The 26,529-nt window shown below is 39.3% G+C and overlaps 1 protein-coding gene across 3 annotated transcripts in view; it reads left to right on the top strand.

The window, feature by feature from the left end:
- Positions 1–26,529, top strand: part of fndc3ba (fibronectin type III domain containing 3Ba) — a 130,370-nt gene that overhangs the window by 71,890 nt on the left and 31,951 nt on the right. For all 3 annotated transcript variants that reach the window (XM_039676756.2, XM_039676757.2, XM_039676759.2), the window contains 6 exons: positions 6,756–6,832; positions 9,224–9,455; positions 10,246–10,521; positions 21,318–21,376; positions 24,825–24,982; positions 26,433–26,492. In XM_039676756.2, the coding sequence (XP_039532690.2) occupies positions 6,756–6,832; positions 9,224–9,455; positions 10,246–10,521; positions 21,318–21,376; positions 24,825–24,982; positions 26,433–26,492 (862 nt within the window). The remainder of the gene's footprint in view (positions 1–6,755; positions 6,833–9,223; positions 9,456–10,245; positions 10,522–21,317; positions 21,377–24,824; positions 24,983–26,432; positions 26,493–26,529) is intronic.

Genomic DNA, 26,529 nt, shown 5'->3' with positions numbered 1-26,529 from the left:
CCTCCTAGCGGGATGGATGGTTTAGGACAGGCTGTGCTCCTACGTGCATTTCTACAGTCTCTTGACTAGGCTGCATGTCTGTGGCTGAAATTTCAGTGTTTTCTGTGCCAAATCAAATATGGTTTTATAGATTCTACCTCCAAAAGGGGCTCATTGAAATGTCATAAAATTACATTGATATCCTCTGGGCTGCTGTAAAAGTAAACAAATATCCACCAAATCTCTCTATTGTTGGAAAATTGATGCATTCACTCAATAAATAATGAATGTTCAAGCATTTTATTGGCCGGGTGATGGTCTAGGATGGAAAATATTCTCACTCCAGATATAAGGAAGAAAGTTGACAGTTTTCCACTCTCCAACTCTCTCTCTCTCTCTAATTATAGTCTGGTATGACTAAATTAATTGAAATATTGCAATACATAGTGATTTGTTCCATGTTGCTATAAAACAAGTATGTACATTTTAATAATTATAATCAAGAGCTTGATTTCATTGGAAAAATCACTGGAAAGTAGTATGTCTGTAATTACTCTATTTTAAATTAAGACTTTTATTGGTCTGAAGTGTCTGTAAAGACTTTTACATTGTTACAAATGATTTCTATTTAAAATAAATGCTATTCTTTTCAAATTTCTGTTCATCAAAGAATCCTGAAAAAGTATGTTTTCAACCAAAATATGAACACCACAGCTGTTTTCAACATAAATGTTTCTTGAGCAGCAAATCGGCATATTATGATTTCTGAACGATAATGTGACACTGAAGACTGGAGTAATGACTTTGCCTTCATGCCACCTGAATAAATTAAATGTTAAAATACTATTGAAAGAGAAAACAATTATTTTAAATTTTAATAATATTTCACAATATTGCTGTCTTTAGAGTGACCCAGGCTATGTTTTGATAAAGGCTTGTTTGAATGTAGCAGAACCTCCAACAGATCATAATGTCCTGTGAAGGCCTGATGCTGATGCCCCGTTAGGACAGGAGAAAAGGGCCTGGTGCTGCCATGGAGGTCAGGCTGGGGGACTTAGACATGGCCTCATTGGGTTCTTGTTGTGCTATGCATGTGTGTGTGTGTGTGTGTGTGTGTGTGTCTGTTGGCTGCAGGAATGCTGGTGTTTGCTAAGTGGAGAGAACTACAGAGACTGTCCAAACACACGTCTGTTTGCCAACTGCGAGCATATTGCTGTCTCTGTGCTGGGAGCCTCGGTGGCGGGCCCCTGAATGGAGCCTCTTGTGCAGAGAGAGGAGAGCTGGCCACTGAGATTGGAAGACGACAACTCTTAGTGCCACTGCCCACTCCAGTATTCTGGAAATGCTACAAGACAGTTACCTCGTTTGAAACCTGTTATCTGTGCTGTAGCCTTCCAATGCTGCTCATATTAATGTAGATTTGTCAGAGTGCACGTTGGGTTATAGTTATCTGTTTTAGAATGAGGATACTCTGCTTTTCCCATCTCTAGCGGGCCTGATACATTGGATGGTATGATGTTTTGGCTTACCTTTAAAGGCATTCCTTTCCAGATTAACCTACCTGATGTCTTTTGAATTTCTAATCGCATTTCAGGTCATGTACCCACATCCCTGCCTTATGTAGACTGTAAAATATTATCCCATCCTGATACATTTTTTTATAAGCTCATATAAAATTGAGTTTGAATTAAATCTTTAAAAAACAGCATATTTGTTTCAGCACAGTATCCAGGTTATGACCTTTTATACTTGCCCAGTTGTTAAATTTACTGGTTTGTGACACTATTAGTCAAAAGTTGCATTTATTTGATCAAAAAATTTAAATTACAATTATTTTAATATATACTCCTCTATGATTTTCAGTAGCTATTACAGTCATACTACAGTCTGTCTTTGTCTTTATTGATGTCTGTCAAATTACATTTTTGTTTTGTTCTTAGCTTACAAAATATATTTTTTAGCTTTTTGTAAGGGATCATATCAGATGAAACCAGGTGATTTATAATTATTTTATAGTTATTAGAACATTGATTAAGAAAAAAGAAACAATGAGTCTTGAGCAAATACAAATTTATATGAACTGTCTGAATAAATCAGTTTACCGATGAATAGGATTTTCCAAATGCTGCACATTGTTACCATAATATTTTTTTGTTAGAAATTAGCAAGAAAGCTAGCCACATCTTGTTGCTCAGCTGCATTGGTTTAAGGCCTGTATTAAAAGCCCTATAGTTCCTTAGGCCAGTTTGATGGATCCTTGTATCCTTTTGAAGTTCCCATATGAAAACCTAATGTGACGTCCGTCATTCATCCATCCACTCAAGCAAGCAATACTTGACCAGCACTGGAGTCTACTTCTGAAATGGAGCGTGCTTCAAAGGCACAGAATGTTTTAGCTATGATAATACATATGGAGAGTATGGTTCAGATCTTTGGCATGCTTTTGGACACTCGTGTTGGAGAGCAGATGAGTTTTGTTGCATTGCTGTGGAGAGGCTGAAAGAAAGCTAGACTCATGAGTGTATTTACAGTACGCCATCAGGGAGACCAGGGCTGAAAAGGTGTCCTCTGTGTGCTCGGCATGCTTACCAACTCACTCTCCACCAGGCCTGACCATGACTCCAGGCAGCTCCCAGCCTCAAACTGAATGCTTCATTAAAGCTTACTGACTCCACTAGGCCCACATGTGTTCCCATTGCTCCACTGTAGAAGAAAGAAGGGATGAATAATGTAATTCACATTAAAGTATAGAGCCTTTCTCTTCCTTTTTGGCTAGTCATGTGTCGGACACTCATGGACTCTCCAGAGTATAGGTCCCTCATTATACATAGTTCCTGTTTCCAGTATGTGCTTCTGACACCCCACTACAAAGACAAGTTATTCCAGCTGTACTAGAGGATGATGTCATGTCAGGAGAATAAAATACAAAATGTATGATGATAATAATAATTCGTTACAGTTGTATAGCACTTTTCTGGTACTCAAAGCACTTTACATGGAAGGGGGAATGTCCTCAACCAACACCAATAAGTGCAGCATTCACCTGGATAATGCGAAGGCAGCCATATTGCACCAGAAGGCCCACCACACACCAGCTTATTAGTGGAGAGGAGACAGTGATGCAGCCAATCAGTTTGTATAGGGATGATTAGGAGACCATGATGGAAAGCGGGCCAGTCTCTGTCCCCGTCTCTACTCTGGGGTTTTAGGACCCACACAGACCACAGGATGAGCGCCCCCTGCTGGCCTCACTAACACTTCTTTCGGCAGCGACCTGGTTTTCTCATCCAGGTACTGACCAGACTCAGCCATACTTGGCTTCAGTGGGCAACCAGTCTTGGGCTAGAGGGTGTGATGTCTGCTGGCTATGATGTTGTCAAATTCTCACAGAAACAATCTTCCTTCATGTGAAATTGGTAATAGGATAGTACTTGATAAGCATAGTCTTGTACCATGGCACTTCAAGGTACTTCAAAGAACTTTTTTATTAATAGTGATGTTGTCTGTGTGGGATACATTTATGGTGACACGTTTTTCTGTGGTGACACCACAGCTCATACAGTTCCCATGTCGATTGGCGACTGTATCTCATCTTTTGACAATTTTGGCATTCCCACTTCTGGTTAGGTTTTTAGCCAAGCCTGGAGAAATAAACCCTCCTCAGCACTATTTGATCTATTTTTCCACGTCTAATTTTCCTTTGCCATGGCTTACAAATAAAGAAAATAATATAATTTATTACAACTTTCACAGAGATCATTTATTTCTTGGTTCAAGATGCTCAAGATCCCCACACAGAGTTGGATTGAGCGCAAAATGTGTTTCCTTTACATCAGCAGGAATAATCTGAAAATGCCACAGCTCTCCCTGTCCTGTCTGCTGACTTCATTATTTCACTGATTATGATGATCCTTACATTTGTGTCAGCTGTGTTTGTGTACATACTAATGTGGGTGCGTGTACACAGGACAGACCTTGATTTCTTGTACTAGTTAAGTAAAGATGGTTAAACAAACAACTTGCATCTACTGTAAACCCACCCACTTGCACACTTTCATTTACTCACATACGCCCTGACTGGCAAACACCCACTCATTCGACTTTGCTCTGACTGACAAGCTGTTTGTGTTTATTATCATAGACTAATTTGTTCTACAAGGATTTGTTCTGCTAGCAAGGTCACTGTCTAGGGGCACTCACACAGGGTCCCTGTTGTGCAAAACTCTTACACGTACACACACACACACACTTCCAGTAAGGACTCCTCCTCTGTTCTCACCAGTTAACCAAAAAGGCCCCTTTGATGTCAGCTGGAGTCTAGCTTTTACTGGAAAAACAGCTTCTGAAAAACCCTTTACCCCTCCTGTTGCCTTTTGAGTTTTTGTGTTAACTATGTTCACCAGTTTGCCTCACCAAGTCTTCAAACCATCTCGCACTTTGAAACTGTAGCTTTCTAAACTACAAACTACTCCTGATTTTAAACTACAGTCATTCTCTAATCTCTACTCGTTTAAAAATGCAGTTGGCTGCAAACGACTAGCGATAAGTGGCTAGCTGCACTAAGGCTATTGTTTTGAAAGCTGTTTACTATTAGCAGTAAATAGCTGGATACAGTCAGGGTACTTTTTATAAAATGTTGGCTACAAGCTATTTGCCTTTATTCACAGATATGCAAATGTTTTGGTAGTTTGCTCCCTAGAGCTTAGGGAAACAGACTTTACATCATTTGCAGTGTACCATGTGGATATGGGTGGACAATAAAAAAATATTTTGGTGCGATTTGCTTGTTTCTATTTCCCGATTGGTGGGAGATTTTTTTGGGAGATTTTTTTGGGAGAAACAGTGTTAATGTTTATTTGTTTATATATATATATATATATATATATATATATATATATATATATATATATATATATATATATATATATTTATTTATATATTTATTTATTTATTTATTTTTGTTAACATTGTAGGCTGATGGCTTCAACAACAGCATATACAAATGATTAACAACTTCATAGCTCGCAGTAGGTCTGTCTTTTATTAAAAAAGTTTCAAAATCAATTCCGTTATTTTATCAATTCCTATAATTCCTCGAATGTGATTTTTACTTTTGAAACCCAACTGTTGCACTATATTGTAAGATTGAGTATAGTTATGTCTAGCACATCCAAAAGAACTGATCTACTGATTTCTCACTGCTTTACTAAATAAAGTTCCAGCTAGAGATCTGAATGTTACACACATTGTATTGTAAGGGGAAATTTTCTGTACTGATATTATAATAACTTTACATGTGTATCATCTTCTGAGAAAGATTCATCCCTCCTTTCTCTCCTACTCTAGTGCCTCTTTTATGAAAAACGTTTCAGTTGAGCAGTTCTGGAATGTTCCTTCAGGATATAACATAGTAGTGACTAGCAATGTTGTTGTGAACAGGCTTTGGCAGCTAATGATGAATGAACTGTAGAATTCATTAGTCCATCCTGTGATTTATACTGGCAAAAGCATTGCAGAGTTGACTGCTGCTGTCTCGGGAGATGGTCCTCACTGCAGAACACGAAATCCAGGTGGAGGAGTTGGATCCAGATCCAACTCCTCCCACCTTACATATACTTAATCCTACCAACCCATCTCCGCCCATTAGATATGGATCCAACTCCGCCTCCTGGATCTCGTGTACTGCAATGAGGTACTACTGGTCTCAGGGGGGAGGGTGCAATGTTTTTACCAGATTTTGCCAGACCTCCGCTACTGTGAGCAGAGAGAGAAACCACAGTGGAAAAGTCAGCAACACAATTTGGATATGACTTGGATTTGAATATATTTGTTCCAGTGAATCTAAAAATGGGTAATAGGGATTTGTGTCTAGTTTAAAGTAAATAGTGGATGCTTTTATCCTATAGTTTTAAGCTCAAACTGCGGACTCTGTACAGTATATTTGGAAATGAAAATGATTTCGAAAATGATTTCCCTATCCATTTCTTCATCAATCTGAACGCCTTTAGGGTGTAAACACATTAATGTTTCTGAGCAAATAAAGTAAATGTTTATTTAGAGTAAAGTCTCATAGTTGGGCTTGAGTTTCTTGCAAGTATAAAGACTGGTGTGTGACTTGTCATGAATGGTGATCCCATCAGTCATTCAATCAAAGTGAGCAAGGGATCTAGAGAGTGAGTGTGCAGTAAATCAGGCCTGATGAGAGGCACTCAGAGCAATGGGACTGTCCATGCTGCTTGAGTCCTTTCCAGTCCTCTGCAATGCTCTGTCTGGACTGCTCTAGTTCAATTACCCACAGCCCTGCTCTGTGCCATGCCATTATTGGCGTGTTTGCTTTGTATGTTCTATCCCTTGCTGGTTCATATCTATTTAGGCTGGTTGCCAATGAGGATGGAATGATATCTACATTTATAATTATGCCCAGTCAGAATCAGCAATTTTTGGGATTTGAATGGTGGAATGGAACTAAGAATGCTGCACTCTAAAAGCATAGATCAGCTCAGCCAAAATATTTAATAACAGAACACGCAATGGCCAGAACATTAACAGAATTTAATGAATAACATGCATTTCAGTTCTGTGGAGTTTTCTGAAGAAGTCTGGGCCTGCTGATGTCAAATTATCAAGTTGTGCATTTCTTATTTACTCTCATTATGGTCCTTGTTTTGTCCTATTTATTTCATCAAGTGTTTGCAAAATATAAAGGTTTAGCATATTTTATAACAAACTGAGGTGAATTTGAATATTTGACCTTTTTGTTTCTTCTATGTGCACAGGGCCTGCTGAGGTTCCGATGATGTCACCCAATGGATCCATCCCACCCATTCATGTGCCTCCTGGCTACATCTCCCAGGTGAGTGCAAAATTTATCATAATATCATTTATAAATATGTCTTTGGAAAGGGAAACAATATATATTTTAGTTTATTTTTTCAGCACAATTATTTTAACTCTTCCCTCAGTATCTAAAAAGAAGGAATAAAGAAAACCATAATAGACTCGCAATGGAAGCCAGGAACAACATGCCACATGTCCATACGTTTTACACTTCATTTAAATGACACTACACATTATAAATGAGTAGTTGTTACTTGAGCATGTGCTTGTGGGACAGCTTCCATATTTTGAGGGGAGAAAAAAAAGAAATCCAATAATGCCCACTGCATCGACTACCTCCCATCCTCTTACCTCTGTAAATGAGACCTGTGGTCTTTCCAGGGCTCTTACTTCTCTATTATGTTCTATTAGACATTATACAAGAATCTGTCATCATTCCAAACTCTGGCAGATGAGAGGAGTAATCAATATGTAGCGAGTGCTGATCTGGAATGAGCTCTCCAAACCATAATTCTTATCTTGCTCATGATCTGCCAGACATGAAAGCAGACCCCTGACCAGTAGCTGTTGGAGAGATACAATCAGCACGACAACAGCTCTGGGCCTGGAGCCTAGTGGTTACATTACGTCTTCATTTATAGTTCAACAGACCTCACCTCATCATCTATCCACAAGCTGACAAACTTGCTATCCACTAGCAAGCTTTTGCTAAAAGCCATCCACCATTTCTGACTCTATGCTGGTGTTAGAAAGGACTGTTAAAGGTTGTGTTGCAGGGTTAATTTTTCAATGAGTTTGTGCAATTTAATGCCAGCTGTCAAATGTCATGGAGTGCCAAGCAGAGAGTAAATGCATGGTAAATTATGGATAGTCTAGCAAAGTTGAGAAGGCATTCCCCACCTGACCCTGTAACCAATGATGAGTGAAGGTTGTTATCAGGTGATGCTGTTTACAAGAAACGGAGATTAGAGCGCAAACAGATTAGGTTTCTGTTTACTGTATAGTGGGTTTCCTAATTTTTGTGTACTCTGCACTCTGAGTTGGAAAACAAAGTAGTCATGCACCTATTTTCTTTTTGAGGGGGGTGCCAGTGGCAATCCTGGCTCACTTAGTCGGCTTGTTGAGATAGTCAAGTCATATAGTGCTTTTCACAATATAGATTGCATCAAAGCAGCTTCACATTATGAATCAAAACATAATAACAATGTTCATTTCTTAGTGGAAAAACATCCACATTTGGTAGAGGTAATCAAGGGTATTACTGATTGGTTAATTATTTTGAATATCCCCAACTGAGCAAGCCAATTGCAACAGTGGCAAGGAACCGAAAAACTCCATCAAGTGACCCAATGGTGTCCTAAAACTCCATCAGTTGCCCAATGGAGAAAAAAAAGTTCGAGGAAAAACGGCAGTTCTCCTCTGGCGTTTATGAACTAGATGCCGGATTTACAGTAACTATATAAGACTGGACCAAAGGGAAAAAAATACATTAAACACTTCATCAGAAAAGAGAGAGATGGAGAGATGTTGCTGCAAGAGGGAGAGGAAGTTATTTTGATTAACCATTATGAGGGCACATGAATTTAAAATAAAAAAAGATGATGTGCATGTATACATAATTTATAATGAATAGTGCAATATTCCATAAAATAGTAAGAATGGTCAGTTTTTTTTGTTTTGTTTTTAACTTAAAATCTACTTGACCTAAAAATCATGCCCTCTTAGTTTTAATGGGCCTGACTCTTCACCCCTCCTGTGGCAGTTGAAGGAATCTGCTAATTGTCCAAAGGTCATTGTCTCTGTTTATTTTAGCCCAGTGCCAACTAGAAGCGGGAAGCGTGGTCAGAGCTGTGTGCATCTACGAGACAGACTTTAATCACAGCTTTTCTTTTTCAGACTAATTCATTTTTTTTGTCTGGTACAGTTCTCCAAACTTGAGGGCCAGCTGAAAACACCTCTGTTGAGTAATATGAAATCATAACAACCTCTGATATTTAGCACTCATGTTGTCACCCATGATCTTGTTGCATCTGGCAGTGTCATTGCATTCTCCTCCATATTGTCTCCATGATTCTGTTTCTAATAGCTTACTGCAGTGGAGCTGTACAGTTGTTTTGTAAGGACGAACATGTTAATGAAGACATTTTGTAAAATAACTCTGACCCACTCTCATAGCCATGCATAATGAAACAATGTCTCTCACCGTTTGCACAACATCTGAATGCACCACAAGCCTGAACTTGATCTAAGCTACGCTAATCATTCTTGACATTGTTGTCTGTTATTGATAGGCCTGTCAGACAGGCTGTCATATACACACACTTAAAAATCTGATTTTCAGCTCCGGAAAATTCATTAAAAAAAAAAAAATAATAATAATAATAATCTTGTGTGTTTTTCATTAAAGGTGCTGGAGGACAACACAGGTGTCCGGAGAGTGGTAGTCACCCCTCAGTCTCCAGAATGCTATCCTCCCAGCTATTCTCCAGCTATCTCTCCAACTCATCACTTACCTCCATACATGGCCCCACCACCCTTTATTCCCAACTCACACACGGCTTTCTACCCACCCGTCAGCCCTGGGGACATTTCCCCTCACCAGTACTACCATCACCATATCCCGCCTATGTACAATGAAGGTATATAAACACAGCTTACTCTCATCTTATTCTGATACACTCTTAGAAGAAAAGGTTCTATCAGCGCTACGTATTTGGAACCCCTAAAAGGTTCTATACACTCTTAAAAAAAAGGTTCCTCTGGGTTCTATATAGAACCCTGGGGTTCCATACTGGGTGAATAGAACCTTTTACCAAAAAAAATGGTTCTATATAGAACCATTTTGGGGTTCCATATATGAAGCGGGGGATGGAACCATTTCTGGTTCTAAATAGAACCATTTCTTCTAAGAGTGTAGTCCCGATATCACATGAAATCTCATGATATTCCAGTTTCACAGCCAAAGCTAGAGAAGACAATTTTTTTTTTCCCATCACCATATCCCCTCAAGGGCTCTGTAACTTTTCAGTGTATTTGTAAGTGTAATGCTGCATTCCATTTACCTCGGAAGAGGCATGTCGGAGCTGGGAATGACGTCACGCCTGAGTTGACCACAATCCAATACAAAGATCAGAAATAGAGGTTGTATAATATTGTGTGCACCACTGAGTTTGAGACACAGACAAACGGAAGTACTAATAAACAATTTTACCACTGTTGATATGCTGAGAAGCCATATTGTATTTTGAAGTCAGCGTTGTTGAATTTCCCATTTCCCAACTCCAACTTGAAGAGCATTCCAGTTAAAAGTTATTGGGGACTAGGAACTTCCCACTTCCGAGGACAAATGGAACGCACCATAATTTTTACTATTCCTAAATTATATGGCAGTTTTTATGGTTGAATGGTGGTTGTTTTTTTTTGGCACAGAGATAATTCCTGTGTACGGGATGAACTACCTTGGGCGGGATGAGACATTCAAACCGCCACCAAAGAAGATGAAGGACAGACTGGAGCGTCAGAATCGTCTCAACAGCCCTCCTTCCATCTATAAGAGCAATGTGGGCTGCAACAACATGTACAATGGCTATGGCAAGGTCCACGGAAATCTTGGGGGTGGTGGAGGAGGGGGAAGCAGTCCCGGAGCTAAAAAAAACACCCGTGGAGCTCGGAGTAGCCCCAGATCCAGCGAGCCAGACTTACAAGGTAAGGACTTTTGCAGAAGTCTAGCCGTTTTTTTGTGTGTTTTTTTTATATATAATTGAAAAATGTATTGAAATTGACAGTAAAGACATTTATAAAGTTCTTTTGAACTTCATATTCATCAAAGAATGAAAATCATGAAAAAAATAAATGCAACAGTTTTCATAAAAATATTAAGCAGCACAACTGTTTTCAACATGGAGAATAATAAGAAATGTTTCCTGAGCAGAAAATCGGCATATTAGAATGATTTCTGAAGGATCATGTGACATTGAAGACTGAAGTAATGATGCTGAAAAAAATAAATAAATAAATGTATATATAAATAAATAAATATATATATTGATCCTTCAGAAATCATTCTAATATGCTGATTTGCTGCTCAGGAAACATTTCTTATTATTCTCCATGTTGAAAACAGTTGGCACAAAGCAGAACGTAACCATCTCCCTCTCTGCACCGACTCTTAAAATTCCATGTATTTAAAAAAAAAAAGAAAAAAAATGTGTGTGTGTGTGTATATATATATATATAATTTTTTTCAAGCAAAAAAAAAAAAAAATACATGGAATTTTAAGAGTCAGTCCAGAGAGGGAGATGGTTACTTTCTGCTTTGTGCCAAAAATTCTCAGCAACGTTTACACAAGACATTATAGATGTTATTGTGGTTACATTAAATCATCTTGTACATGGATAGAATTTTTAGCCACTGATGTTTCACGGCTTCCATTAGACATCTGTAATGCATGTTTCCCACAGTGTGCCCACAAACTTTTTCGCTCCTCTTAAAAAAAAAGAGATAAGTGCATCAATAGAGGTAAAGGGGGGGTCATCATGCCGCGGAAACTGCATAGCTGGGAATCGCCAAGGTGCTATCATTTTTCCAGCACCCACAATGTGGCCCTTGTATCTCAGGTTGGGCCTCTGCTGAAAGCCAGCCCACATACCTGTGGAATCACATTCTCCCAATGAAGGGGTCCTTTGAGCATGGCCACCGATCCTCACCAATTCCACATGTGCCTTTATCGGGCCCCCTGCAGTGCCCATTGCAGAAGAGCAATCACATGTTCACATGCTGTTTTTCTGCTCTCAAGAACATTTTCTTAATATAATCAATTTTCAGAGCATAACTGTTTTAAATTATTTAAACACATGTCTGCACTCCAGAAGGTCTTTTGCCAAATCTTTTTTGTTCTCAGCCTTTAGTGTCCTTGAAGTTTTAGCTTTAAATTATAAATGTGCCACTGATCCCAGGTGTTTCTTCAATGCATGGGCATTTGCCAAGTGCTGACAAGTGGGGCAAAGGGAATGACGCCATTCATTTATTTGATCTGCCAAAAAGTCAGTTTTAGCGCTAAAAAAACCAAAACATTCCACATTCAATGATTTGTCTGTGTATTATGTTAAAGGCAGAACATTTAGCATTATATATGCAGGTGTTGTAAGACTTGACTCATTGCGCAGTGACCTCATGGAAATGTAATTTGTCTCCTGAAAATCGCCCATCGTTTGATCAGCTCACAATAGACCTTCGCAGTTAATTCATTAATCTTTAGTTGATCGACCTTATCGATCGGTTTAACGATTAACTGAGTGGCTATTTTCCTCAGAATGTAAATTTATCATGGTATCAATAGTGGTATCAACCAACACAGTGCTGTTGATGTTTGAGACCCAGCTTTAAAAAAAAGTTATTAACCAGCATGCAAGGAGCCTAGCTAATAAGGAGAGCTAAGTTATTGTAATACAGATGGATTTTCGAGGTTAGCATGCTGTATATAGCTGGTACTCCACTCCGTTTTGACCGCCTCATGTTTGGTTTCGTTTTGCTGCCTCAAGTTTGTGTCGGGTCCTTTGCATGAGAATGTCAAGTTCGCAATGTTCAATTTGCCCACAATTAATTTTTTTTATTTGAGTAAATTATTGTCAACGATAAGTCGATAATCGATTAACCGTTCATATCCCTATGTGCATCTGTTACTCACACTTGGTATCTTCAGAATCAAAGGTGAATGCTGACTGGCAGAATTCCCAGCAGATAGGACCTTGAAGCTGTAACTCAATAACTGTGGCTGCTGTCTCACTTCATACATGATAGTTAGATGATTATTTTGTGATAGTTATTTTGTCTCGCATGTTGATAAACTGAAGAAAATGAGATTTTACAATTATCTTTTTTTATACAGTTTTGACGTCAATATTTAAATTAGGGGGTAAAGGAAATAGGGACTATGAGCAAAGAATTTAGATCTGGAACTGTTCATGATCCAATTAAGTTCACCCAGAAATGATCATTTAGGGACTGTTCGCACTTGGCATGTTTGATTCAATTAAAATGAACCCTGGTGTCTGTTAGAGAGGTTCATTGCCATCCGAACCCTGGTGTGCACCAAACAAGGCAACCGAGATTGCTGAAAATATGGGTCTTCATTTGCTTCCAAGCGAACTGTGGTGCGGTTCGAATGATTTTTGGATGAACTATCCCTTTAAAGCATGCAAAAGAACTTGCATAACATTGTTATGCAAGTTATCAAGCATAATCTGGTGTAAAATACTACACAATGCACTCAGTGTATAGGCCAAGCAGATGAGTTTTTTGGAGATCACCAGAAGCAAGGGACTGGGGTCAAGCCCTTGTGGAGTCGAATGAATGGTTGATGAACTATATAGAAAACAATCTTGAGGCTTCTAGCTCATGTCACTTAATGAGGGCTACGGCCATCTGGGCCTCACTGCAGCCTTGCTGCTAGCCTAGACATCATCATGATCATATGACTACTTGGCTCCCTAGATCACGCCGGAGATCAGGTGAAAAAAAAAATCTGTTTGAGAGGAAGCTGCCATAGTATGATCAAAGTCTCAAGACTAAAGAAGAACAAAAAAGAGAAATGGAGGGAATGTGAGAGAGACGGACAACAAAAGGGCAGACATTCCAGCTGTCGAAAATACGTTGTTGGCATAGCAGCTTGAAGATCCAGGCCTGGCTACCAGACATGGCTGGAGCTGTGAAAACAACTCGACTTGTTCTCTCTCAGCACCTCGCCTGGATGGTCTTTGCTCAGATCACCCCATGGACACAAACACACTCACCTCCACTCATGAAGCTCGATTACATAAGGCAGGAAACCACATCCCGGGGCCCATCAGTTCCTTAGTTCCTAAGCTGAAAGGATATTTGCGCTTTTCAGCGCTCCACATTCATTAACTAGATTAGGATGGGGCTTAGCCTGTGTGTAGAGGAATACTGGGCACTAGATTAACCTTCTCATAGTCTCAGGCTTGCAGCACTTCAACCTTAACTCCTCTCTATCTCCAGTTCTCCGTCTTCAGGACTCAAGCAGAAACAGATGTTCACTTCTGATCCTCTTTGGCACTGTGCATTTCCTCCAGCCACGTGCTTTCACTCCGTCATTATCGACTAGAAGCAACAGATGTTAGTTAATCTTGGCTTTGTGTCTTTGCCACAATGGTAACAGTTTCCCACATGCACTCTCTCACAGCATATTAGTCACTGAGAAAGGTTATCCACCAAGGTCACTTCAATAACAGCATGTGATTGAGCAATGATGGGTGATGCAACATGGGGAAACTGAATAAGATTAGGACCTGGTAACTGGATGCCTGCTCTTCAACTATTAAACATGACCTTTCTATTATCTGCCGGTGCTTATTCTGTCATTTACAGTTGGCACGCCAGAACTCTCACCTATCAAGAGATTCTTACGAGTCTGGGTAGGTGACTTTTCAAGAAGTTGCCATAGAATTCGGCAACATTTGTGTGTTTTTCTGGGAAGTCCCTCTTACACAATGCACAAACTCCATCTGTTTTAATGGAAGTGTTTGTCCGTGACAGGATTATTAGTGGTGTCTTTTGATAAAGTGCCTGAGATAGCTGGAGTTCTACTGTACCAGTCAAATCAAATAAATGTATTAATCCATTATTATCCACACACAGAATCTTTTTTTTTTTCAAATGGATATACAAGATCAACACACAAAATATTCAGGGACAACGGATCAATGGCTCAAATGGGCAAGTTTGACCAACTAATCCAAAACTCAGATGGTCCAAAACAAAGTCAGTGGGTCATCCTTACTATTGAGCCCTGTTACACATGATGAACATTTAAAAAATAAAAGAGCAAACTTAATGGAGACATTAAGATGTAATAAAACATTTGCAAAATACTGACCAAATAAAAGGTTGGGAGTAATGTGAATTATGAGATTTAGTATTCTTTTTTTCTTCCCCCCAGTTCCATAGACTACTTATTCACATGCAATAAGGAGGCACAAAGTAAACACAAAAATACCTGTGGCGATTGTGGCACTGGGCATCCAGAGCAGGTCACCCCGGTTCAGTCACTCTGCAGCTCTCAGCAGTCTCGTTCCCTCCGCCTCCCTCCTTTTCCCTCTATCCCTACTATCTAGCCTCTGCCAACTTTCTCCATTCTTTCCAGTTCCCTTCCAGGAAGCGCTGGCGTATCATTGTGTCCCTTGGCAGTAGGGAGGCCATGCATCTCTGCTGTGAGCGAATGCCACTGAGAGTCCCTCTGGAGATAGCTAGAGACATGGAGCTAGCACACTAAAGGCAAGACTGATGCCAGCTTGGCAGTTGTTGAATTACAAGCATCCATTCTGCTGATGGGGCTAAAATAAAAGCAAAAACAATAGTTTATTAGACATTTACACACATATACAGTAAGCTTTTTGGAGAAAATCAAAGATGAGGTATGAGCAGTGCTAATGTCTTGAGCTGTCTTGTCCTCATTTCAACCTCTCCAAGGTTGGCTGACCAGTTTAGTCTGCTAAATGATGTATAGTGGAAGAGGCAGTGTACTGTTTACAATATGTAATCAATATTTAACTTCTACAGTATGGTTGTGACAGACTGAAATGCAAATACTGTAGATAAACTGACTGATAGACTATCAAGAACAGACAGACAGATGAAGAGTGACTGTCTAGATTTTAGGCCATTGACTCTAAAACAAGATTGACGACACGCCTTCACTCTCTATTCTAGAAAAGTGAAGCCACCAATGTCCACATATTGCGCTGGCATATTGATTCCTGAGTCTGCACAGTAGTGAGCATGAAGTGAAGCTGTGGTATCAAGGCCCATCCTTACTCCTGTAGAATCGGTCGGACCGAACAACTCATGTCGGTGTGAAATAAATAGTTATGGAAATTTAGAAATTAAAGCTCCAATCTCCAATGACTACTTGACTCTGAGAAGCTGTCAGTCATGACGTCTAACCCGTTTTTATAGCATCAAATAACTAAATAAATCCAAACTTATTTAAAAAACTAACTCTTGAATTTACATCAGCGTGATAAAAAAATACCTAAAATGACAGAAATTATTTTAAATGTGATTTGTATAGTTAGTCTCATTTGATTACATGAGAAGGAGGGGTTTATGAGCTATTCTGCATCCAGCCACCTGGGGGCGATCTAAACGCTTTGGCTTCACTTTTCAGGACTTGTGCGGCACTCTTTCAAATCTCTCGACAGACAAGAATGCAGATTGACTGACAGATTATTTAGACGTGCACAGATAGACCGATAGGTACGCTGATGGATAGATTGATATCTATCTGGGATGGATGGATGGATGGAATGTCTGTTCATGTTCATCTGCATGTCTGTCTTGAGTGCGAGTGGCTGTGTCAGCTGTGCTGTGTTTGTGAGTGCACTGTGGCAGTGGTTCTCAGGGAGGCACAGGTTTGTGTGAGAGAGGGATTAGACTGCCAGCTGTTGAGCAGATGGAATGTGCTGTGTGGAGATGAGAACGATTGGGAGCCTGCAACTCTTTCTCTCTCTTCCTCCCACACGCCCTCCTCCCTCACAACCCGTTATTAGTGACTTTTTTTTCTTCTGAGATGTGTATGATGAAGATTTCTGTTTTATTTGATCACCTGGCAATATACTCTTTCCTGTTGTGCCTTGAAAGCAATATCTATGTTAATATAATGAAGCGTGTATTACAAAGTGCTTAAAAAGAACACTAGCACGTTTGATTTCCTAGCTGTAGTCATCTGGACTCCTATCTGTTGGTGTAGCCACAACTTCAGTTTGTCTTTCCTGATGATTTTCTGGTTGACTAACCATTGCTCTGTCATTTTGCACATTTTTGTATGGACTCACGGAACATCTCTGGCCCTGTAGCCTGCGTCTGTTCAACAACCGTCACTAATCAAGAATGTGCTGTTTCGTGTCGTCCCACCAGGGGGGAGTAATTTGCAGATTGTGTGTGCCTCTGCGCAAAGATCCACAAAAGAACTCTTTATTTTCTGGATGAAGTGCTTGAAAAATTCCAGGAGGTTTTAATCTAAAAGCAAACAGACAAATCAACCCCACTAACAGAATTTAGGACTGTGAAACTTGTTTATGTCTGACTGATCAGGCCTCCTGATAGTTGCAGTCTAGTTTTTTTTATCTGTAGCCCTATATTCAGGATGCTAGCTAGAGGATGTGAGCCTGTTTTAAGTGCCTGTAGCAGCTCCAGCACTCGCACACATTCACAAACGGACGTGCAGACATGTGGGTGTAGTTACTGGCCTGACCGTTTGGCGTCTGCAGCTCTGTGGGTGTTCTTAGAGACTTTTTTTTCCCCAATAGTCTGCAAATTCAGTTTTGGATGTTTACCTAGCACCTCTTTATATACACATGCACACTCAATCACATCATTTGGGAGCTAAACACCCAAACACTCCACTCACACTGCAGCTCTAGACCACTGTCAGTTTGTTAAAAAAGTCCAGAGAGAGATTTTCATATTGATTTAAAGAGTGTTGTAGGGTCAAGTATGAGCTCTCTCATGACTCAGAGCGTAGCCTTTAAAACCTTTTGACCTTCAGCTTATTAACCATGTATGCAGTTCCTAGGTGATGCTAAATAGTTTGTAAGGTGTTCAGGGTGTTTTTTAGCATCTTTCTTTTTGGTTGCAGGGTATTATGGCTGTTTGTTACTAAGTAAGAGTTTAAGATGTATGGTTAGCTGGTCCGACAGTTAAAAAGCTGATTATAGCACGGCTAAAATATAGCAAATCTTCATAACAAGCAGGCGCTACACGCTAACGTTTACAACTTATAGTTAAGTTTTGATTTCTTTTTCCTCTTATCACATTCTCTTTCCTCTCATTCTGTCACTTCTATGTTGCTGGTTATATTAACTTAAAGGGTTAGTTCACCCAAAAATGAAAATTAAGTCATTAATTACTCGCCCCCATGCTGTTCCAACCCCGTAAGACCTTCGTTCATCTTTGGAACACAAATAAAGATATTTTTGATTGAATCTGAGAGCTGGATCAGTCCTAGATAGTCTGCGGTGGCGGTAAAACTCCTAAGCGGTGAGCAGCCGGTAACAAGAAGTAGACGAATGACAACGTCCTCGTCTCAGTTCTCGCGCATGCGCCCATAAGGAAGTAATGGAATAGTGGAATAAAGTCGTTATTTATGTTTTTTTTTCGCACAAAAAGTAGTCTCGTCGCTTGATAAACTTATAATTGAGCCGCTGTAGGCACATGAAATATTTAAACCTTTTCTTTAATGACTTTATGGGCCGTCAAGAGCCAGTCCCTTAGGCAGTCTATCTAGGACTGATCCAGCTCTCAGATTCAATCAAAAATATCTTTATTTGTGTTCCGAAGATGAACGAAGGTCTTACGGGGTTGGAACAGCATGGGGGTGAGTAATTAATGACTTAATTTTCATTTTTGGGTGAACTAACCCTTTAAGCTCAGTCCCTTTTTTCCACATTCCTTATCCTCTTTTCCGTTCTCCCATCTTTGACCTTGGCCTATAATTGAAGTCAGAAACTCCTCTCCAGCCCAGATATCCAGAGAAGACACGAGAAATGAAGAAGGAAATTAACTTAAGCATGGTGCAGAACAGAATACAACTCTACTTTTAAAATGAGGGGTGTTTGTTTTTTTTCCCTCCTTTATTTATTTTCATTTATATATAGGGAAGCAGCATTTATTCAGAACGTGGCAGGAGGGCGAGACAGAGAGTGAGCAGTTAGCCTCAACCGTCCGCTCCCTATGGAAACGACATGCGTGAGAAACCGACGTGAAGCTTTGGAAAGTCAAGTGTTGTGCTTGGAAGCAGCAATAGAAAGAGGTTCCTCGGAGTGCGGGAGCGGAAGGAGAGGAGCGGATGGACACACTGGAAGTGGACTTGATGGCTAGTTTGAGTCAGCAGAGATGTCTTGATGTATTCCCTTGTGAAATAGGAAGTTCCATTAGGACATATCAACATTCTCGTCTATTTTAAATTGATTTCTTCCTTTTTTCTTTTCTTTTCTTATAAATGGGCTTAGTTGTGTGTGTTACAGCCATGCACCGTGTGCTGCTTCTTGCAGGTCGTATTAGGGGGAGCAACATTCTCATTCAGGAGACATTAGACTGTAACACTATCTTGCTACAGTATGTGTCTCTACAATGAAGACTCCATATTTCGTGTGAGGGTGGGTTTAAATGAGCTCTCTATGCCAAAAGCAAGTCCACCTTGTATTCTTCCATGTCTGCACAATTACTCATCACTGTTCATGAATATTTCAATGTGAGACAGACACACACACACACACGGAATTAGTAAGGTTTCCGTGTCTCGGGGAAGCCTGCGTGTCAACCTCCTGGGGTCATGTTAAGGTGATTGTGTATGACATCACTGTTGCCATGACTCATGAAGGCCCAAAGGTGTTGTGAACTCCCGGTGTGCTCTATACTTTAATAAATACACACATCAATCATACACATGTTATGGATTAGGTTGTGTTTATGAACCTGTTTTTTCAGCATCAGTTTAATGTTTCTGACTATAAATAGGAAATTTTATCTTATTGGTTCTTATAACTTATCTTATTATCTTATAACTGGACAAATTATAGCCATTATTCTGTGTGATCATAATTAATATGAACAAAATAAGTATCAATTTTCAGATACTTACTTTGCATGCGTTTTTTGGATTATGATAGTCGTATTGTTTTATCAATGTGTGGGTATACAGTCAAACCAAAATTTATTCAGACATCTTCAACATTTCTCACATTGTCACAGTTTATTTTCTATAGTTTAGAAAATGGTAATAAAATATGACGAAATCCATTTATATTTTACTGGTTTGGCCATCCTTCTGTTAGACTTTCTCACAAATGAATTAGGTTGAATAGATGTCAGATGAGATCAATTTTATAATATGTATAATATGTGACGGTTAACTTTTTATTTTGTTCTTTTTGCTTACATAAGTGAACTATAGTGTCCTGCCACCATTAGTAAAAAAAATATCAAAAATGATATCTGGTGTCTGAATAATTTTTGGTTTGACTATATATATGTGTAAGGTAATTTTTATAAATGATATACTTGTATCATTTATAAAAATTACTTTACAGTGTATATATTACACATAGATACATTATACCAAGGGTAGGCCACATGCACAAAAACTGATTTACAACACCCCAGAGAGTGAAATCGAGTAAAAGTTTACTCCCCTGAAGAGAAAAATCTGCTCATGTGGATCCTGTTTGTTTGGGTCTTCAGTGGAAATGATAAATTAGGGGTTACCGAGCAGTTGTGGGTGTGCGTGTATTCACAGGCCAATAAAGATTTAAAGGTATTCTGACTGTCTGTCGCTAATGATCTGGTAGATTAAGTGAGCTAATCTGGCCTTGGGAGAATGAGGTAATTGAGCATTTTTTCCACATGCAGATTTCAAATTGGCATGGGAGTTGCGCACGAGTTATGGATGTGGTTCAGTAGAGAGACGTAGAAATGCAAGCATCCGACAGATCATGTCTCCGCTGTGCCACCGCTTTTTCAGTGGGGTCTGTGGTTATGAAATTTTCAATGCCTTGTTGTGTAAAAAATGTTGACAGAAGGCGAAAAACACCTTCTGTTTCTCCTCAAATTTATATTCTATTTTCAAATATAATTCTGTTTTCTCTGTTTTTATGGTTTATTTCTTCGTTTCAGAAAGGTCCATTACCTGAAAAGATTATTAGTGGTTACAGGGATAGTTCACCTAAAATAAAAATGTATAAGTTGTCTACATGAGCATGAATAAATTGACACAATGTTCTTTATTTTTTGGGTGAACTTAACCCTTTAAAGGCCAATTTATACTTCTGCGTAGGGTGCGCGCTGTAGGTACGGCGTAGCATACGCACAGACGCGTCCCATACCGCGTACCCTTCGCCGTCGCCTGACGCGCACCTCCTCAAAAATGTAACTACACGTCGCGACGACGCGGACCGCAAGATCGGTGATTGGTCGGCTTGGTAGCATCGCATTTCCTCCTACGCATTTCCGCACGTACCTTCTCACGCATTTCCACAACTGTCTATGATTTCCACACGTTTCATCTCCTCCGAAGTCTTCTCTCATTTCTGCCTTTCAGTTTTAGTAATTTCACTAAAGTGAACTGTTTTTCCACCTTAATAAGCTCCAACTCCAACATGATCAGCTCTCTTTCACTCGTAGTAACCTAGCCGCGAGGAATCTAAACACAGTGGAACATTAAAACTCTCCGCCGCCAACTAGCGTTTCGGAGCAGTACTGCAGAGCAACCAAGACCTGAACGCAGAAGTATAAATGCTCACAACGGCGTCGCCTACGTGCGTAGCCAACGCCGTACACTACGGCGTACCCTCGACGCAGAAGTATAAATTGGCCTTAACACTTGATGTTTTTCTCCTGCTCCATTTCTGACTTAAGCCTGACCCCTGCTGATTCATGTCGGAATAACCCTCGTATTTTTCTCTCTTCTTCTTTCTCCCGGCTGCAGATCATGATTCAGAAGCAAAGAGAGTTCAGGATGTTCTTTCGGGAATGGAAAAACCACAGGTGGGTCTGGAATATGAGTTAAAAACCTCACAAGTGAAAAATACTTATGGTTTGGTAATGTTATCAGATAAACATGAGGTCCTTTAATGGCCAACAGAAAGTACAGGCTGCAAATACAAGTGGGCATAAAACATGACATTACATTATTAATTAAATGTATTTGTCATTAGGAGACGTTCAGTAAAAGTCACCAAGATCTTTTCATATTTGTTTACAATTACAAACGGTTCCCATTGCAGCCACACAGGGGCAGCATTTTCTTTTTTAGGTTCCACTGTCAAGCAATTGAGAAGTAGGTAAACATTTCCATCAAAACAATGTTTTCTGACCTCCGCTCTTTCTCCATCTGTTCACTCAGCCTGCTGCTCTTGCTGTTGTTTAGTTCAGAACTATCTAAGGACATACTGTCACTTTAAGTGATAATCCATAAGTGAAACTAACCCATAGTCATCAATCATCTGTTCTGTTTTGTGTTTTAGTTTGCATGCATTTGTTAGTGTGTGATTGACATTTGAACAGCTGTCTCATTTACTCCCTCAGTGTAAGATTAATCCCTCATTATCATAAAATTAGCAGTAAAGAAATGAAAATCAGTTTGTTAACACTGCTGACTGAAAGGTCATATTTTATTATATTTAATAATAATAAACGTGCATCTGTCTGAAAACTACAATATTTTCTGTCTGCATATTACATTATAGCAAAACTGACATTTGATATTGAGTAGTCATAGTACGTTCTGCAGTACTTTGCCTCTCCTACTATACACTGTTTATAGTACATAAAAATGCCACTATATATATACTACCGTTCAAACATATAAGTATTAAGAATTTAATACTTTTATTCAGAAAAAAAATCATCAAAAGCTACAGTAAAAATAGTCACATTGCGATAAAAAAATGCTGTTTTAAAACTTTTATTGATTTAAACATTCAACATTGTTCAACATTGATAATAATAAGAAATGTTTCTTGAGCAGCAAATCAGCATTTTAGAATGATTTCTGAAGGATCATATGACACTGAAAATAAAGCGTTGTCACCACAGGAATAATTTACGTTTTAAAATTTAAAAGTTACTTTCAATTTGAATAATATTCCCATTAGTACTCTTTTTAATATTTTTGATGAAATGAATGTAGCCTTTGTAAGACTTTTGTTTGTGAAAACGTACTCCACAGTTTTGCAAGATATACCTGCAGCTCCATGAATGGGAGTAGATTTGGCATAAAACATAGAGTACAGAGTGAAAATAGCCTGACGGGTGCAGGCAGGTAGTGTGGAAAACATCTGAGCTGCAGTGTGTCCCAAGATGAGGCAATCTGGAAGGATGTGCAAGTTTGGAAGTAAATGACTTAAATCTGTCCTCATCCTCATCTCTGCAACATTCTCTAATGGAGCTGCCTTTCTTGTTCAGTGTCTTCATCAATCTTAAATTGAGTGTCCCACAGAGTAGAAACGCACTGGATACTACAGACCGGGGCCAAATCCTTTGAATGGCTGAAGTTTAGTGGCAAGCGGTGTTCTCAATATCACAAGCTCTCTCTACCACTTAATGCACTCCAACTTCTCATTATACTGTAGTTGATGCAGCCCAGGATTGAGTCATGGTACTACAGCACTAAGACATTGATGAAAAATAAGCAGATTTAATCATAATGTACAACTTTGACCAGTTGGTGGCACTGCACCCTAAATATACTTTACCCCATGGGCATGTTTTAGGGCCATACACTAAATTTCACTTCAGTATATGAAAGTTTTCCTTACCATGAACTTTGTGTCACTTTTTAAATAAATTTTAAATACATACACATACTATCTTTCAAAAGAAGCTTGGAGTCAGTTAGATTTTTTTGTTTATTCAACAAGGATGCTTTAAATTGGTCAAAGGTGACCGTAAAGACAATTATTTTAAATAAAAGCTGTTCTTTTAAATGGTCTATTTACCAAAGATATCAAGCATTAACTGTTTTCAGCATTGATGGTAATACGACATGTTTCTTGAGCAGCAAATCAGCATATTAGAAGGATCTCTAAAGGATCATGTGACACTGAAGACAGCTTTGCCGTCACAGGAATAAATTACAATTTTTAATTTGTAATTTAGCTTATTTGTTTTGGTCAAACTTGGTGAACAAACATTTTAAAAAGAAAAACATTAATTGTTCCAATCCCAAGCTATTGAACGATATAGGTCTCAGAGCTTTTCAGTATCTCTGTGAGAAAGCCTGGTCTGATGGCAGCCGATTTGTTGAGAACATATTGCTGTAGCTTCAGAAGTGCCAGTTGCAATCCTAGCTGTGCACATCCGAGAGCAACAACCATAGCTTTTCCACAGACGTTTTTCACCTGCAGTTACTCTTGCCACAGGACAGATTGTGTTTGAGAGATTTGCTTCTGCCTGACTGAAGGTAGAGAGACATTTACAGCTCATTCATGTCAGTGTTATATCCTCATACACAGGGTTACACTGAATGACCTGTTATAGAGGAGTTCTACCCGCTCTGACTCTTTACGTGTATACCTTAATTTCTGTTTGACACACATAGTTATTTTAGCAGAGCAATTGAGTGGTTCAGATTGCAGGCCTAAAAACGGAAGGTAATTAATATTACCCATTTGTTGCCAGGTTGGGTTTTTGGAAGAGCAATTTTTGTGTTACGGATTAAAAAGTCTGTGGTTAAAGATTGAGGGAGGTTAAAGGTTGTTTGTTCTATTTTATCTTTGTACAACATTCATTACACTCAAGTCCTCGTGAGTCGTGTCTTACCTAGCCATGTTTTTTCGTTTGTTTATTGGTTGATACTCCTTTTTTTATTTGCCAGTCTATAATTCTGGTAGGTTTAGCAAATGAATAGTTTCAAAGTTGGGTTATGCTAACCTCAAAATGAAATGACAATCCATCAAACTCTTATCTAAATGACTTGCTCCTTCCAATTTTGTCTTAAATTGCATCTGGCTGCTTTAGTGGAGGTCTTTGTAGCACATTTGAAAGCTGATTTAGATTTAGCCTTAGAAATGATAGCCTTGGATTAGAACAACGATTTGTTTTTCCTGCATGTTTGTACAGTGGTGGTTGACATGAAGTCATTTTTGATAGTGGTGTGTCCTGCAGTATTATGCTGATGTTAATCGAGAGACAAAATCGAATATTTGTACTTATTAAAAAAAATATTATATATACAAATATATGAACAGGAATAAATAATGACAGAATAATTGACAAACGTTTTCTTTAAAAATAAAAATGAAATGACCAGTAATAATTAGAATGCACCTTGTTTTACATTTACAATTTTTTTTATCTTTGTTCATTGTTTAAAAATAAATAAAAATCTTGTGTGCTTCACCTACCCACAGATTCAAATACACTTGACATGCTTAATAATATTGTTTCCAGTTCTACAGTTGATGGTGTTTGTTGTTCTGTGTTTGCTTCACAGGTTCTTAATGTCCAGGCCCGGACAGCTCGACTGACTTGGGCTCCACCAGCAGGCCTCCAGAACAGAGACAGGCACAGTAACGGACACCCCTTTACCTGCAGCTACGAGGTCACTCTCTCAGACAAAGGTCGTAACGGCCAGTACCGTGTCATTTATAGGTAAGTATATAATCACAGAGGAGCTGTGAAGTCTGCTCAGAATCCTTGAAGTCTTTATGTTCTCATAAATTAACAGTTCACCACAAGGGAGCAAGTTAGATATGAATACATCATCTGTCGAGCAGATAGAATTATTGGATGCAGCCTGTTCTCTTACCAGGACTTGTATGATTTAGTATCCAGAAAGCAGACAGGAAAGATAATCAGACCTCTCACATCCTGTCATCATTCGTTTGAAGCATGAGTCTCAAAGCATGACTCCAGACTAACATATGAGAGCAGTGGTGCTGGTGGAAAATATGGAATATTACACTCTCCTAAAGGAATTATCTAATCAACCAATCACATGGCAGTTGCTTCGATGCATTTAGAGGTGTGGTCCTGGTCAAGACAATCTCCTGAACTCCAAACTGAATTTTAGAATGGGAAAGAAAGGTGATTTAAGCAATTTTGAGCGTGGCATGGTTGTTGGTGTCACACAGGCCGGTCTGAGTATTTCACAATCTGCTCAGTTACTGGGATTTTCACGCACAACCATTTCTAGGGTTTACAAAGAATGGTGAGAAAGGGGAAAAACATCCAGTATGCAGCAGTCCTGTGGGCGAAAATGCCTTGTTGATGCTAGAGGTCAGAGGGGAATGGGCCGACTGATTCGAGTTGATACAAGAGTTACAACCGAGGTATCATGGCTTGTTACCACTGTGCAGGCTGGTGGTGGTGGTGGTGTGTTCTTGGCACACTTTAGGCCCCTTAGTGCCAATTGGTGCCAGTGCATTGTTTCTGACAATGTCCATCCCTTTATGGCCACCATGTACCCATCTTCTGATGGCTACTTCCAGCAGTATAATGCACCATGTCACAAAGCTCGAATCATTTCAAATTGGTTTCTTGAACATGACAATGAGTTCACTGTACTAAAATGGCCACCACAGTCACCAGATCTCAACCCAATAGATCATCTTTGGGATGTGATGGAATGGGAGCTTTGTCCTCTGGATGTGCATCCCACAAATCTCCATCAACTGCAAGATGCTATCCTATCAATATGGGCCAACATTTCTAAAGAATGCTTTCAGCACCTTGTTGAATCAATGCCACGTAGAATAATCCTTTAGGAGAGTGTATATTATATTATCATTCAACGCCACTTTTGAGTGTTTGCCTATGTTTTTTTTCCCCACACACTAAAAGAAAATGACAGAGCATAATCTAAAAGAATGGGGCAATCTTGAAATTACACAAAATAGTCGCACCAGCAGGAAAAAAGGTTGCAGGAAACCCTATCAAGGCAAAACCACTCAAAGTTTTTTCCCTTGAGCAGTTGTGCTCAATAATAACAGCATCCTTAATGAAAGTCAATTTTGCACTTTGGACAGCACGACTCTGTTGTTGGATCCATTAAGGTCAGTAACCATCGTGTGTGTGTGTGTGTGTGTGTGTGTGTTTTCAGTGGAGAGGAGTTGGAATGCAATTTAAAAGATCTCAGACCAGCAACAGACTACCACGTAAGGTAAGTGCAGCTCTCAACTTCATTTCTTGCCTTGTGC

Source organism: Pimephales promelas, chromosome 5, assembly GCF_988280905.1.
Source record: "Pimephales promelas chromosome 5, fPimPro1.hap1.1, whole genome shotgun sequence".
NCBI classification, from domain to species: domain Eukaryota; kingdom Metazoa; phylum Chordata; class Actinopteri; order Cypriniformes; family Leuciscidae; genus Pimephales; species Pimephales promelas.
This window is presented reverse-complemented; position numbering and strand designations above follow the sequence as displayed.